Raw genomic sequence first — 12,958 nt, 5'->3', positions numbered from 1 at the left:
AGATGTTCTGCTATAATATGAAGATATGGAGGAGAGAAAAAAATCAAGTTTAGATTGTTTTATTTATTTTCTTAATTTGGTAGCTCAGATACTTCCTTTAGACTTCTGCAAAATTCATAAAACTGAAATAATGATGTTTTAGATATTTAAATGTTAAATGATTTTAAAAAGAATCATTCCAAGTGATGCAGATGTTTCAATTTACTGGTGACTCTTTTTAGAGGCAAATTGACTCTTTTTTTTTTCTTTTTTTTTAAATGAACCATTTAAAAAGTCTTTATTGAATTTGCTATAATACAGAGATTGAACCTGCAACCCCTGCATTGGAAGGTGAAGCCTTAACCACTAGACTGCCAGGAAAGTCCCTACTAGTGCTTTTGATTTTGCTCACAGCATGAACTTTTTGCTCATTCTTAACCAAAGATTTCCATAACAGGAATTTCTATCTGGGTGGGCTGAATTAACAAAAGGCAGTAAAACAGTGAGGATAAGCTTATGACTTAGCTCCTGACATGGGTAAATGAGCCTTGAAATATTTTATTCTTGGTTACTCAGTATGTAAATGCATACCTTCGGCCACTGCTAGGCATAAAGGCAAAATCAGAACACGCACAACATGGAAAAAAAAAAATCATGACTGCTACCGCACACAATTTTTTAGAATCTGTTAGTTAAACTATATAAGAAAACAGATGTATTACTCTTTTTACTTTTAAAAGAATTGCTGACCTTGTGTTAAAAATTAAATTTCACATACGACCAGTCACACATTAGGTCCTAAATCATATCTGTTTTATGATCGAATGAATAAACATAACTTCAGTTTGCGCCTCATGTGCATTCCTTAGAGACAGAGTCAGGCCTTTCACAGGTGGTTAGCAGTAAGTCCGCGGAAGGGGCGGGCTGTCCAGACGTTTACCTGAACAGGGTCTGCACGTTGACGATGGTTTTGGCGTCCGCCATGTAGTCTTCCTCGGCACTCATGGTACTTTCTTTGTCCACGACCACCATGTTGGCAGCAAAAGTCACTCCACACCTGAGTAAGTCATCTAGGCTTTGATAAAAATCAACAGAGAAAAGTGAACTTTCAATATATCTCAGTGTTAGGATGGTGCTGAAACTCACCTACCCGCTCCCCCACGCTTATAGGCATAGAGGTTACTGTCATAGGTGGCTTGCACAGAGTGGACACTGATAGATGTCATGGGAACTAATACAATATTCTCCAGAGATATGAAATAAATTGCATTTGGGGGTTCTTCATGCTTCATTAGATCTCAATAATTTCAAAGCATATGCATTAAGGATCTTTCTTTAATAATATTTATGAATTTTATAAATAAAGCCTGAAAACACCAATTTTGCAATCAAACAGAATGAGAGCATGTTAGAACTTTGTTTTTACAGTTAGCATATTATTTTTAAAAACGGTATTTGCATTTTTTTTAAATCTCTGAGGCACTTCTGGTAAGAATAAAAATGAACATATATTAATTTAGATGAGCAAGCCTAACAAGGAAATATATTTATTAGAGATATTTATTTTTAAATGTCTATTTATCTATGTGAAGCTATGTCTTATAGATTGGTTCTACACAGCCAAAAACATGTAAAACATAAATATCATTTGCTTTCAAGCCTACCTTTTAGATATTTTTTGAGCAAGTGATTAAATGAATTAAATTTGTTGGTTGCAGGAAACAATTGCTAAACTAAGACATAAGTTCCTATTGAGTCAGTCATCTCCCATATCAGTGATAAAAAATTTACCTAACATTGAATTTAAAAACAATGTTATAGTAAAAGCTGAAACAAGAAAACCATTTTTCATTGCCTCTGCTTCACACAAATTTCAAACATAGCACTGAATTGGAGAAGGGAGATTATACTTGAGTGAATGCAAGGGTATTCTAGGTTCAGAGTTGACTGAAGACAAATAAGAAAAATTGGGCTAACTGATTTCTACATCTTCCAATTTAAAGTAAAAAGTGTAAAACTCAAAGAGCAGTAGCTCCTTTTAGATTCTTAAAAGGAACAGTTAATTCTCCTAAAGATCGTCTCAAACTGCATGATCCCTTGAATTAGCCGTCTCACATTAGAGGGGATTATTTCCCTCTTACAGGAAGGCAAGAGGCAAGATTTCCTACTCTGTTAAACAGCGAGAAAGTATTACCAAAGCTTTGAGTCCAAGATTCCCGGAATAGCCCAGAAAAAAATATTTTGCTTGAATCAGGCACAGTGTTCTATAGCAGGGATTTTATGGCTAAAACTGTGGAAACAGAATGTTATCCCAAATAAATTTCCTATGGCGAGAGGGGCCAGGACCATAACATCTAATCAATATGATGACCAAGTTTAAATTTCCAGGAATACTTTACTAAAGGTGTTCTTTTTATCTAGGAAGTTTATAATTATTCTTACATCTATTAAAATACTTTTTAAAGGAAAGGAAGTTGGAAAGCAAATATGATCCCTTGGGGACCATAAAAACGATGCTAAATCTTATGACTTCACACACTATTATTATAGGGTTAATTCACTTTTTCATGTTTCAGCTCTTACGATCTTTATTTCCCCCATTAAACAAATTGTCTATATAGGAAAAGGAAAAGTTAATTAATAGAAGGTAACCTTAATAAAAAAATCGTACCCAGAAGTTGTAATAAAAATGAATATTTCATCATCAATGAATCAAGGAAGTTGAGACTTGACAAAAAAAGTCACTATGAGAATATTTGTACTAAACAGTTACTTGCTAGTAAAACCTGTACATAACAGTTAATGCCATACTGAAAATACTGGCTGTTGTAGTTTACACATAACATTGGCAAATGATTTTAGTAATTATCATTGAATATGAGTTTAAATCTAAAGAAATTTATAGGATCTATATAAATTTAGAGTGGCATTTCTGAATCACATTTCTGAATTACAAAGAAATTTTATTCTTCATGTTTTAACTTTAGCGTATTTGTATTCATTTAGAATTGTATTTTATTATCTTTTTGGTAGACTACCACTTTGTTTTTATAATTCTGTGTGTATCACAATTTCTTCCCACTATCTTATCTACAAAGACTGTTTTTAATTAAGCATGAGTGCTTTACACAGTTTGGCCACCAGATGGCGGCACAAGAAAAAAGTCAATATGGTTGAAAAAGTTACAGATAATCTAGTTGGGAACGCCTCTCTTTCTACCCTTCTCTAAGACTTTCTTTTTGAGGAGAACCAGAATGTGAAGGAATAAATATAAAGGAATGTTTGTGAGAGCGTTTTAACTCATTCATAGATTTTGTTTGCTCATCATTTATGTTTAAGGAAAACTTCAAACATTAGCAGAAGAGAATACTATAGTGAATCTCCTGTACCAATTACCCAGTTTCAAAAATTGGTGACTTGTAGTCAATCCTTTTTCACCTCTAATCCTAGGAATTTGATCCTTCCCATTCTTCCTTTCCTCTCCATTAATACTTTTATAAAGGGAGAATTCATTTTATAGTTTACATCAGAAAAGATGGATGAGAGGTTTATTTTGTATCTTCTAAATATAATGTCCTAATGAATTTTAATAGAATGCTATTAATATCACATCAAAGAAACATTACTAATGATAAAATATGGGTTGAATTCACTTTCATGGATTCAAATAGTAGTTTTAGTACCTCTATATTTTAATTAGTTGGTTAGCATTATGACAACAGTAATGTAAATTATATTAATGTAGCTGTTCAGTTGCTAAGTTGTTTCCAACTCTCTTGCGACTTCGTGGAAAGTAGTCTGCCAGGCTCCTCTGTCCACGGGATTCTCCAGGCAAGAGGACTGGAGTGGATGGCCATTTCCTACTCCAGAGGGTCTTCTTGACCCAGGGATCGAACCTGCATCTCTTGCATTGACAGGTGGATTCTTTACCACGGAGCCACCAAGGAAACCCAGGCATATTCATGTAGAACGGAGACTAAATGTGTGCTAACCTGTTTGGCCATTAATGTACCCACAGTCAATAAACACTCTCAAAGTTACAAACCTCTGTTTTTTTAACATCTACAAGACGAAATGTAAACACGGGAGTTCTCAGTGGATAACTTCCAGCATATTATTTGCAATGCTCTGGCTGATTTTTTTTTTTTTTTTTAGAATGGAAGATTAACACATTTTATAAGCATATTAGTTTTATGATCTTTTAATTTTAGTATTTGTTACCATGTCATGTTCATGCATAGAAAGGAATTTGTATTTTAAAGCTGAAGCATCACACACATTTGACCTTTAATTAACAAATTATTAGAAATTACAGACTCTAATATGTTCTAAGAATAAACTAAGGAAATGCTCCAATTAAAAAATTTGACTTAAAAATGAGCATTCCAAATTATTTTAAAGTTTTCCAAAAGTAACGGTAATGATGCCAATGCAGCGCAATGCTGAAGTTCTAGGTTCTCTCTAGCACAATGTCAACAGTTAAAAATCTTACTGCTGTAGATGACACAAAACCGAAGTGGTTTAGAAATGGAACAAGACTGACATGCAACAAGATCTGCTTAATTTAACAACAGATTACGGCTTAGGAAGTTTGAATGCAAGGTGTGTAACACAGGAACATAAGCTCCACATGCAATATACATCATATTTACAACACTGAAAGGGCAAGTTACACTCAACATGCAACACCGGGGCACAGCACATGACAAGCACAGGACACCACACTGGTGAGGGTGCCAAAGATTTTGTCACCTACTTGTCAATAGAGCCCACCATGTAGTAAACCATTGGAAACCAACAGATGGCATCCAGAAAATGCATGTCTGGCCTAAGTAGCACATGGGTTACAAAATGAAACACAGTGTCACAACAGTGGCAGCACTTCTAGGGAAGGAAGTAAGCTGACTCAGTTCTCACTTCCAATACTAAATGCCATTGACAAGATTAATTTTCAAGTGCCTTTTCTCAACATTAATTTTAAAATGTCACTTTTACTTGTTATGAATAATACAATGCACTAATTAAAAAAAATGTTGCATTTCTGCTTTCTAAATCAGAAACATTATGGCAGTATTCTACAAAAACACCAAATTGATACTCTTCGTTTATGAGTAAAAAATATTTTCAATGAGTTTGAAATGATTCATCCTGAGAAAGTCTTGTAAAATGGGAAATTAGTGATTTTTTTGATGATATAAAATATAAGAAACTAAATTAGTGTGTCTCTCTAGAGTAATTTTCTCTGAGAGATACAGAGAATCACCACATGTCCCTTAATATATCAGCCTATGAGTAAATAAATATAGTATTTGTACCCATGCAATATATATATATATAATACAGAATTAAAATGAAAGCATTTCACCTTTTACACTACTGATTTTCTCAATATGCACTGTTGAGCAAATTGTATTACAACTGAAATCTTTACTCTTTATGCACATTTGGGGAAAGACTCATAAACCTGGAAGCTTCCTTAGAAATTACCTAATCCATTGTATTCATTTTATAAAGTTATCCATTCTTTCATGCATCTATTCACGCAGCATCTCTGAATCCAAAAGTTTTTCATAATAGACATTTTGGTATACTAAGATGTATGCAAAAATATATATATATCTTGTTAGCTTCTACTACAAGAAATAGAGCTTTTGGAACACATATGTAAAAACACAAAATTATAGAATGTGCTGAAAAATAAGGAATGGGTTGCATTTGGAAGACAGAATAGAGGAAATATTTAATTTGGATGTTGAAGGATGAGTAGAAGATGACCAGTAAAGGGGGAGGAAAGGGCACTTCTAGGCAAAGGGGAGACCAGCCCCAACAGCATCCCAGCCAGAAGTCTCTCCTCCCTGATTCATTTCTTCCTGTTGATCAATCTCATCTCTCTTCACTTTAAAGAAAAATAATATTTAGTACAGTGAATCATTAAAATAAAACATCTGAAGAATCTCACTATTGATGACATCTCCACCATCATTCCTAAAATGACTTCCTAGGATTTTAAGTGGTTCCATATTACTACATATTATAAATGTACCACAGTTCATTTTTTAAAAAGCCTCAATTATTCAGTTTCTAAGTTATTTTCACTTTTATGCTATTAATCCCTGGAGTGACAAGCTATTTCTAATGTCTTGTTATTATAAAAATTATTGCTCTGGACTTTTTCTGGTGACTTTTTTCCTAGTATTTGGTTTTATCATTTGCCCCAAAACATGCATAGAAGTTTTCCCACTAGTGAATCACAGGATACAAATATTTTTAAAGCTCATGGTGTAGGTTGGTTTCACAAATACAATCATATATACTCCCAGTAGTGGTCTTGGCTAGTGCCTGCCAATTCTTCTCTTTCTGGGTGCTGCTTCTTACAATTAGAATGGGTATTCACACTGTTCATTTCAGACCTTCTATGCTTCCTGCCTGCCTTGTGATTATGGAAGAAGATATTAGGATTCGAGTGACACAGACTGGGACAACACTGAGGTTCCGTGGCATTTTGAAAGATCCTTTTGAATGTGTCATTTGAGGGGGGTCATTATTTTATCTCTCTTTGCTTTTACATAGTTCCAGTCAGATAAAATGAATAGCTCAATAACTTACATAGCAGAATTATGTTCATAATTCCTTGTTATTAATTGCACAGCTATACCCTGTGTGAAATAATCTCCTAATTTAAAAAATCCAGATCTTTACATTGTTTACACTATCTTCTCTGACCATTTGTCCACTGTAATATATCTGTCTTCCAAAGACTTAGAACAGTACTTGATGTTATCAAATAATTCAACTTAATAAAGATACCAAAAAGTTTTCCATGTGATGAGAAGTACTGGAGTCACAAGGAACAATGTAAGTCTTTATGTTATGCCAAACCTTCTATTAGACTTAAAACTGAAGATCTGGCCTTTGTATTTTGTTGCTCTGTTGAGTAGAAATCATTCAAAGTACTTAAACATCAAAATTACTGCCTGTTGTTAGGAAACTTGTGAATCTTACAGACATGCCATGCTGCCACAAACATGCATTTATTATACAATGCACAAGCAATCTTTCACATCTTTAGAAATTAACATCTGTATTATGGTAGCACGCTTCATCCTTTCATGAATTCAGCAATGTTACAAGGCAAGGCAAGTCATTTGAAACTTGGTAAATATATAATTCTGATGAAGTATATCTAATGTTGGGAGTCTAGTATGCCATGTGCACGAGTGATCAGTCACTAAGTCCTGTCTGACTGTTTGCGACTCTATGGACTGCAGCCCACCAGGCTCCTCTGTCCATGGGATTTTCCAGACAAGAAAACTGGAATGGGTTGCCATTTCCTCCTCCAGGGTATCTTCCCAACCCAGTGACTGAACTCTGATTCCTCTACCTCCTGCATTACAGGTGGATTCTTTACCACTTGAGCCACTGGTGAAGTCATACTTTGCAAAATTTGACTTGTATAGTAAATAGATCCACCCACTCCTTCTACTGATAAAGATGGCTTGAAAGGACATCTGAAATATAAGGAATATATCAATCATACATTTGTATGTACTATGCTGACACATTTAAGTAAACTGGCAAAGGTCTTTATGGCACTAAACTGCTTACTAAAGAAAAAATGAGCACATCATTAATCAGTCTTATCTGTAATCCAGTTAATAAAGATGACTATTTATGAGTCTAAATATCTTTACAGAGACTTTCATTACAAAAATTGTGATTATACACAACTATGAATTCACCAGTTAATTGTAGGAAATGAAAAGTTTCATGAAATTTCATGGATTTTCAAGTTGAAGATCCCCATTTAACTAATAATTATAATAAACTTGTGGGCTTCCCTGGTGGCTCAGATGGTAAAGAATCTGCCTACAGTTCAGGAGACTTGGGTTCAATTCCTGTATAAGGAAGATCCCTTGGAGAAGGGAATGGAAACCCACTCAAGTATTCTTGCCTGGAGAATCCCATGGTCAGAGAAGCCTGGAGGGCAACAGTCCATTGGGCTGCAAAGAGTTGAACACGGTTGAGCAACTAACACTATAATAAACTCATTTTTTAAATTTCAAATTCAAGAAATGAATGTATGAGACAGTTTATTTTGTTAGCATTTCATAATGCCACTTTTAAGCTTATTTCCTCCTGAAAAATGAAGTAGTATTTTAATTTCAACAACTTGAAATAAATTTCCTTTTTTGTTGTTGTTGTTGTTGTTGTAAATTGGGTTTTCACAGAAACTTACCCATTAGTTTGAATAGTGACAATGTCCTGTTGTTGATTGGCACAAGTAGGAAAACTACATTTCTGGACTGGCTTTCATGAGTCAGATACTCTACTAGTGCTCCATATACATTATTTTATATAATTGCAAAATAAGATAAATGTTCTCATTTTACAAATGAAAAAATTGAGGCTTTCAGATATTCGGTAACACACAGCCTATCAAGAGGGTCAGTCAGATCTTATTTCAGATCTGTGTGAGTCTAAGACTTGAATGTTTTTAATAAGGACCCTGATATATCAGACAGTTTACCATTACTTTTGAAATAAGCTGAACTGGAGCCTACTTGTACCTATATGTGCAAAGAAGATTGATTTAGTAAAGGGATACTTTAAACAAGATGTAGAAGTTAAGAAGATGAGCCTGAATCTTGTACTTTAAATCAGCTTAGCTTTGGGTAATATATTCTGAAGTTTTTTGACTCACTTTTCCATCTCTCATATGAAATGGTATCGTCAGATGACTAGATGACCTTTAAGGTTGAAGCAGTAATCAAAATGTTTAAAATCAGTATGGTGCCACAGCAGAATAGAACAGATGGCCAAGCAATCAGAACTGAGACCAGTTCTGATGAACCAGTATCCAGTGCAAGATTAGCATATGAAATGCAGAAGGCGTTTTATTTCGAAACATTATGAACATTTACTTTGACATATTTTGTATGTGAATATCATAAATTTAATTTACATTTTTAATTCCATATTTGTGGCATCTGTTTTTTACATTTAATTAACTGTTTTTTTTCCACTAAATCTCCTAAGTAGCCATGTATTGACATTATTTTTAACAATGCTCACATTCATTTAAAATGAACTCAAATCCCACTAAACTAAGTAGTCATTGTAGAAGTGTGTGTAATTATTATTGTGTAAATTCTTATAGCCCAGAAATATTTTAAAGAAGAAAGCATCATATTTCTTTATAATACTGTATGCGAGATTAAAAAATACTAGCCACAGCAGAGAAACAAGTTTTTTAAAACAATTTCATTGTCTTTTTTTTTTAAAATTTCATTGTTTTTTAAAAAAGAGAATTGCATAGAACTTCCTGGAACATTATTTACTGGTGTTAGTTCTTGTTTCCTCATTCTCAATCAAAGGAACAGAGAACAACAAATAAAATTGTTTGACACCACTTTTGGGAAATACACAGGATGCTGGTCAATTTTACAGACAGCACTTTCATCCCAACTCTTTGAAAAAAAGTCAGACACTAAAATCATTTAACAGATGTCATGTGAATACTTGGATTTCAAACTGTAGGTCCTTAGGAAAGCAAAGAAAAATACTTAAATGCAAAATAACCTAAAGTTAAAATATTCTTGTTTGACAGATAATGAACAATGTATTTTTGCATATGTCAAAAACCTGTAACTAAAGTAAGATCACTTGGTTTAAAGAACAATGAGCTATGAACCGCAGAGAAGGTTCTAATCCTAGAATCGACCTTGGGAAAAGTCATATAACTTCTTTGGCTTGTTCCTCCTTTCCATGAAATAAGAGACAGTGGTGTAATCAAGTCGCACAGACCAATTTGTTTAAATGTTATTGCAATTTGTAAGCTTTGAGATCTTAAGCTGCTTGGTACATCTTTCTGAGGATAAATCATGTTATATGACATGGATATATTTTTTATGGAAATAAAACATGAAATAAAGGCTAAGTATCTACTGGGATGACTGCCATATAGTAAACGCTCAGCAATTATGACTATAATGAACAAAGGTAGTGATAAAGATTATTAATTTTATTAAATGTTCACTATGGTCTTATTTAGGTAAAATAATCTCTGATAAAAGCTACATGTATACTTATATTGAATTACTGACCAGCTTTCCAGTAACTAAGAGAAACAGAATTTTCAGATTTTTTGATTAATGATTGATCAGATTCAAGAATTAAGACTGTGGACACAATCGCTTGATTTTATAATTCTACCATACAAATCAATCAATAATGCAGAAATTGAGCATTTTGGTAATTTGTTAATTCAAAACCCAACAGAAAGGGAACGATTTAGCCATGGCAATTCCAAAGTCTACACAAGATACACAGGTTATGAAATCCTAACTCCTGCCACCTGCTCACTGGGATAAAATGGGATTAGTGATTCTGAAATAAGATTGTTTAGGGAAACTAGATACGGAAAAGGACAAAAGTAAACCCCATTGCCAAATTTGGTGAGACTGACTCTTTTGCAAAGTACAATACTGTGATTTATAAGGAATGTGTATTTGGCATTCGCATTCAGATTCCTCACATGTCTTTGGTCTTCACCACATTTTCTAGCTCACAACTCCCAAAACCCTCGGAATTTCCTGAATGACAAGAGTCGTGGGAGCATCTTCTGTTAATAATATTTGATCTCTTACCCTCCTGAAATCACTTCAGAGACAAGAAGATGAAATGCGTGTCTTGTTCTTCATAACAAGCCTCTTTCCAAAACAACTGGGTTTATGTTAACGAGGTGACATTTGGAATGTAGCTAAGGACGAGGCTGTTTGCCAGGGAAACCAGCCTGAATAAAGAGTGGAAGCTTCAGTCCCACCTCCTGATTTTTGAGGAAGGGGTAGGGGCAAGAGATTGACCAATGATTTAGTCAACTGTGCCTATGTAATGAATCTTCTATTAAAAACCCCAGAAGACACAGTTCAAAGAACTTCCAGGCTGGTGAACAGGTAGAGATTTGGTGACAGTGGTGCTCTTTCCCCCTATCTTGCCTTGTGCATCTCTTCCACCAGTTTTTCCTAGTTATATGCCTTTATAATAAGCTGGCAATCAAGTCAGTAAAATGTTTATCTGAATTCTGTGATCTGCTCTACCAAATAACTTGACCCTGAGTAGGTGTTGGTGGAAACCTCTGAGTTACAGCCAGTCTGTCAGAAGTACAGGTATCAACCTGGACTTGCAACTGGCATCAAAGTTCATGGAGGGGGTCATTGAAACGTCCAGTCTATTGTTGTTGTTCAGTCGCTGAGTTGTGTCCAACTATTTGTGATCCCATGGACTGCAGCACTCCAGGCTCCCCTGTCCTTCATTATCTCCCAGAGTTTGTTGAAACTCATGTCCATTGAGTTGGTGATGTTATCCAATCATCTCATCCTCTGCCACCCCTTTCTCCTCCTGCCCCCAGTCTTTCCCAGCATTAGGGTCTTTTTTAGTCTACAGCTGATCAGTTATAGGGTGATAACCTGGCTTGTGATTGACTTCTGAAGTGGGGGTGGGGAAATTTTGTAGAACTGAAACTTCAACCTGGGAAGCTAATGCTATTTCTGGGTAGAGAGTATCAGTTCTCAGACTGAGCTGGAGTCTGGAGAACTGGTTATTGGAGGTATGGAAAAACCCTCACACACACACACACACACACACACACACACACACACATTGAATTTGGGTCCCAGAACCCAATTAGGAGTTTTATACATCAGGACCAGGAATTATACCTTGAAATAATATAAAGAAGGTGAAAGAATAATTTTTACCGATTACTTTACACAGGGATGCTGTAGGCACAGTTCTGCTTCTTTTGTTTTCAAGCCTCTTCCTCTCTGCTTCTCTGCATTCTGAGGCCTGAGTTGACTCACTTTAATCCAAGCCATAGGACATGGGAACTCATGCTCTAAGTCATGCCTGAGTTGCACAAGCATGTATGCTTAGTCATACACTCTTTGTGACCTTATAGACTGTAGCCCTGCAGGCTCCTCTGTCCATGGGATTCTCCAGCCAAGAATGCTAGAGTGGATTGCCATTTCCTCCTCCAGGGGATCTTCCCCAACCACCAGGCAGATTTTTTACTACTGAGCCACCTGCTCTAAGTCAATCAGCTTGTAAATACCCATTCACTTTTAAGGGAGTGGACACACTGCCCCATAAGTAAACAGAGCCAGCATCTGAGACGTCTGAGGTCAAACAGTGGGTGAGCATCTCCTGTGTGTTAGATCGTCCCATGCTCTATCACCCTGGCTACCCAGTAACCCACTCTTATCCTGCTAGGATTTGCTTCATTTCATCTAACATTGGGTCTAAGTTTTTGTTTTCCTACACCTGCCCTAAATTTTCATCACCTTTCCCTAGAAACCAAAACGGTATCAAAGAAGCATTGAATCATCAGGCCTGAAAGTTCTTCAACTGAAACCTCTAGAAGTGTGCTCAAGTTTTAGAGTTGATTATCGCCGGGATTCTGATGCTAAAAAGAGATGCATCCATGAGAATCTTGATATTCATATATTCAGAATAAATAATGTCATGAAGTTATATTGGGGAGCTATCTCTGTTTTGAGAAAATTCTTTTCATAAATTTTAAAAGCAGAGACAAGGCAGTGGATGTTGGCCTCATTTAGCTTATCCCAAAATTTGCATCACTTTAGAATGTAAGAGGAGAATTGGAGGATGTTAAACGATGGTATTGATTTAAGGACCATCTGCTACTAATTTGAGTCAGAGAGAGAAGTGTCGTAATTTTAGCACATACAATGGATTTGACCACAGCATTCAGTGCTGTTTATTTATATCTGTTTAAGGATCTTGAAATGTTTAAGTAGTCATTTTTCATGGGTATATTAATCAAACATTTTCTAAACAAAAGAACACGGTAAAATGTAAACTATTCATGTTATGTCACAGGATATATGTTTTAACAGTGAAAGAATCATAAGAAGTAATGATGTGTTATGATATGACATAAAATGGATCATTAATATGCTTC

At 35.1% G+C, this 12,958-nt stretch overlaps 1 protein-coding gene across 5 annotated transcripts in view; it reads right to left on the bottom strand.

Moving 5' to 3' along the window:
- The window catches only part of KCNT2 (potassium sodium-activated channel subfamily T member 2), a 445,611-nt gene that overhangs the window by 84,507 nt on the left and 348,146 nt on the right, over window positions 1-12,958 (bottom strand). For 4 of the 5 annotated variants that reach the window (XM_060396308.1, XM_060396309.1, XM_060396310.1 and 1 more), the window contains one exon: window positions 920-1,054. In XM_060396308.1, the coding sequence (XP_060252291.1) occupies window positions 920-1,054 (135 nt within the window). Of the gene's footprint in view, window positions 1-919; window positions 1,055-4,735; window positions 4,808-12,958 lie in introns of all 5 variants that reach the window. The other variant, XM_027976255.2, reaches the window with a different exon arrangement.

This window comes from Ovis aries, chromosome 12 (genome assembly GCF_016772045.2).
Source record: "Ovis aries strain OAR_USU_Benz2616 breed Rambouillet chromosome 12, ARS-UI_Ramb_v3.0, whole genome shotgun sequence".
NCBI lineage: Eukaryota > Metazoa > Chordata > Mammalia > Artiodactyla > Bovidae > Ovis > Ovis aries.
Note: the sequence above shows the minus strand (reverse complement) of the source record. Positions and strands in the feature narration are given on the sequence as shown.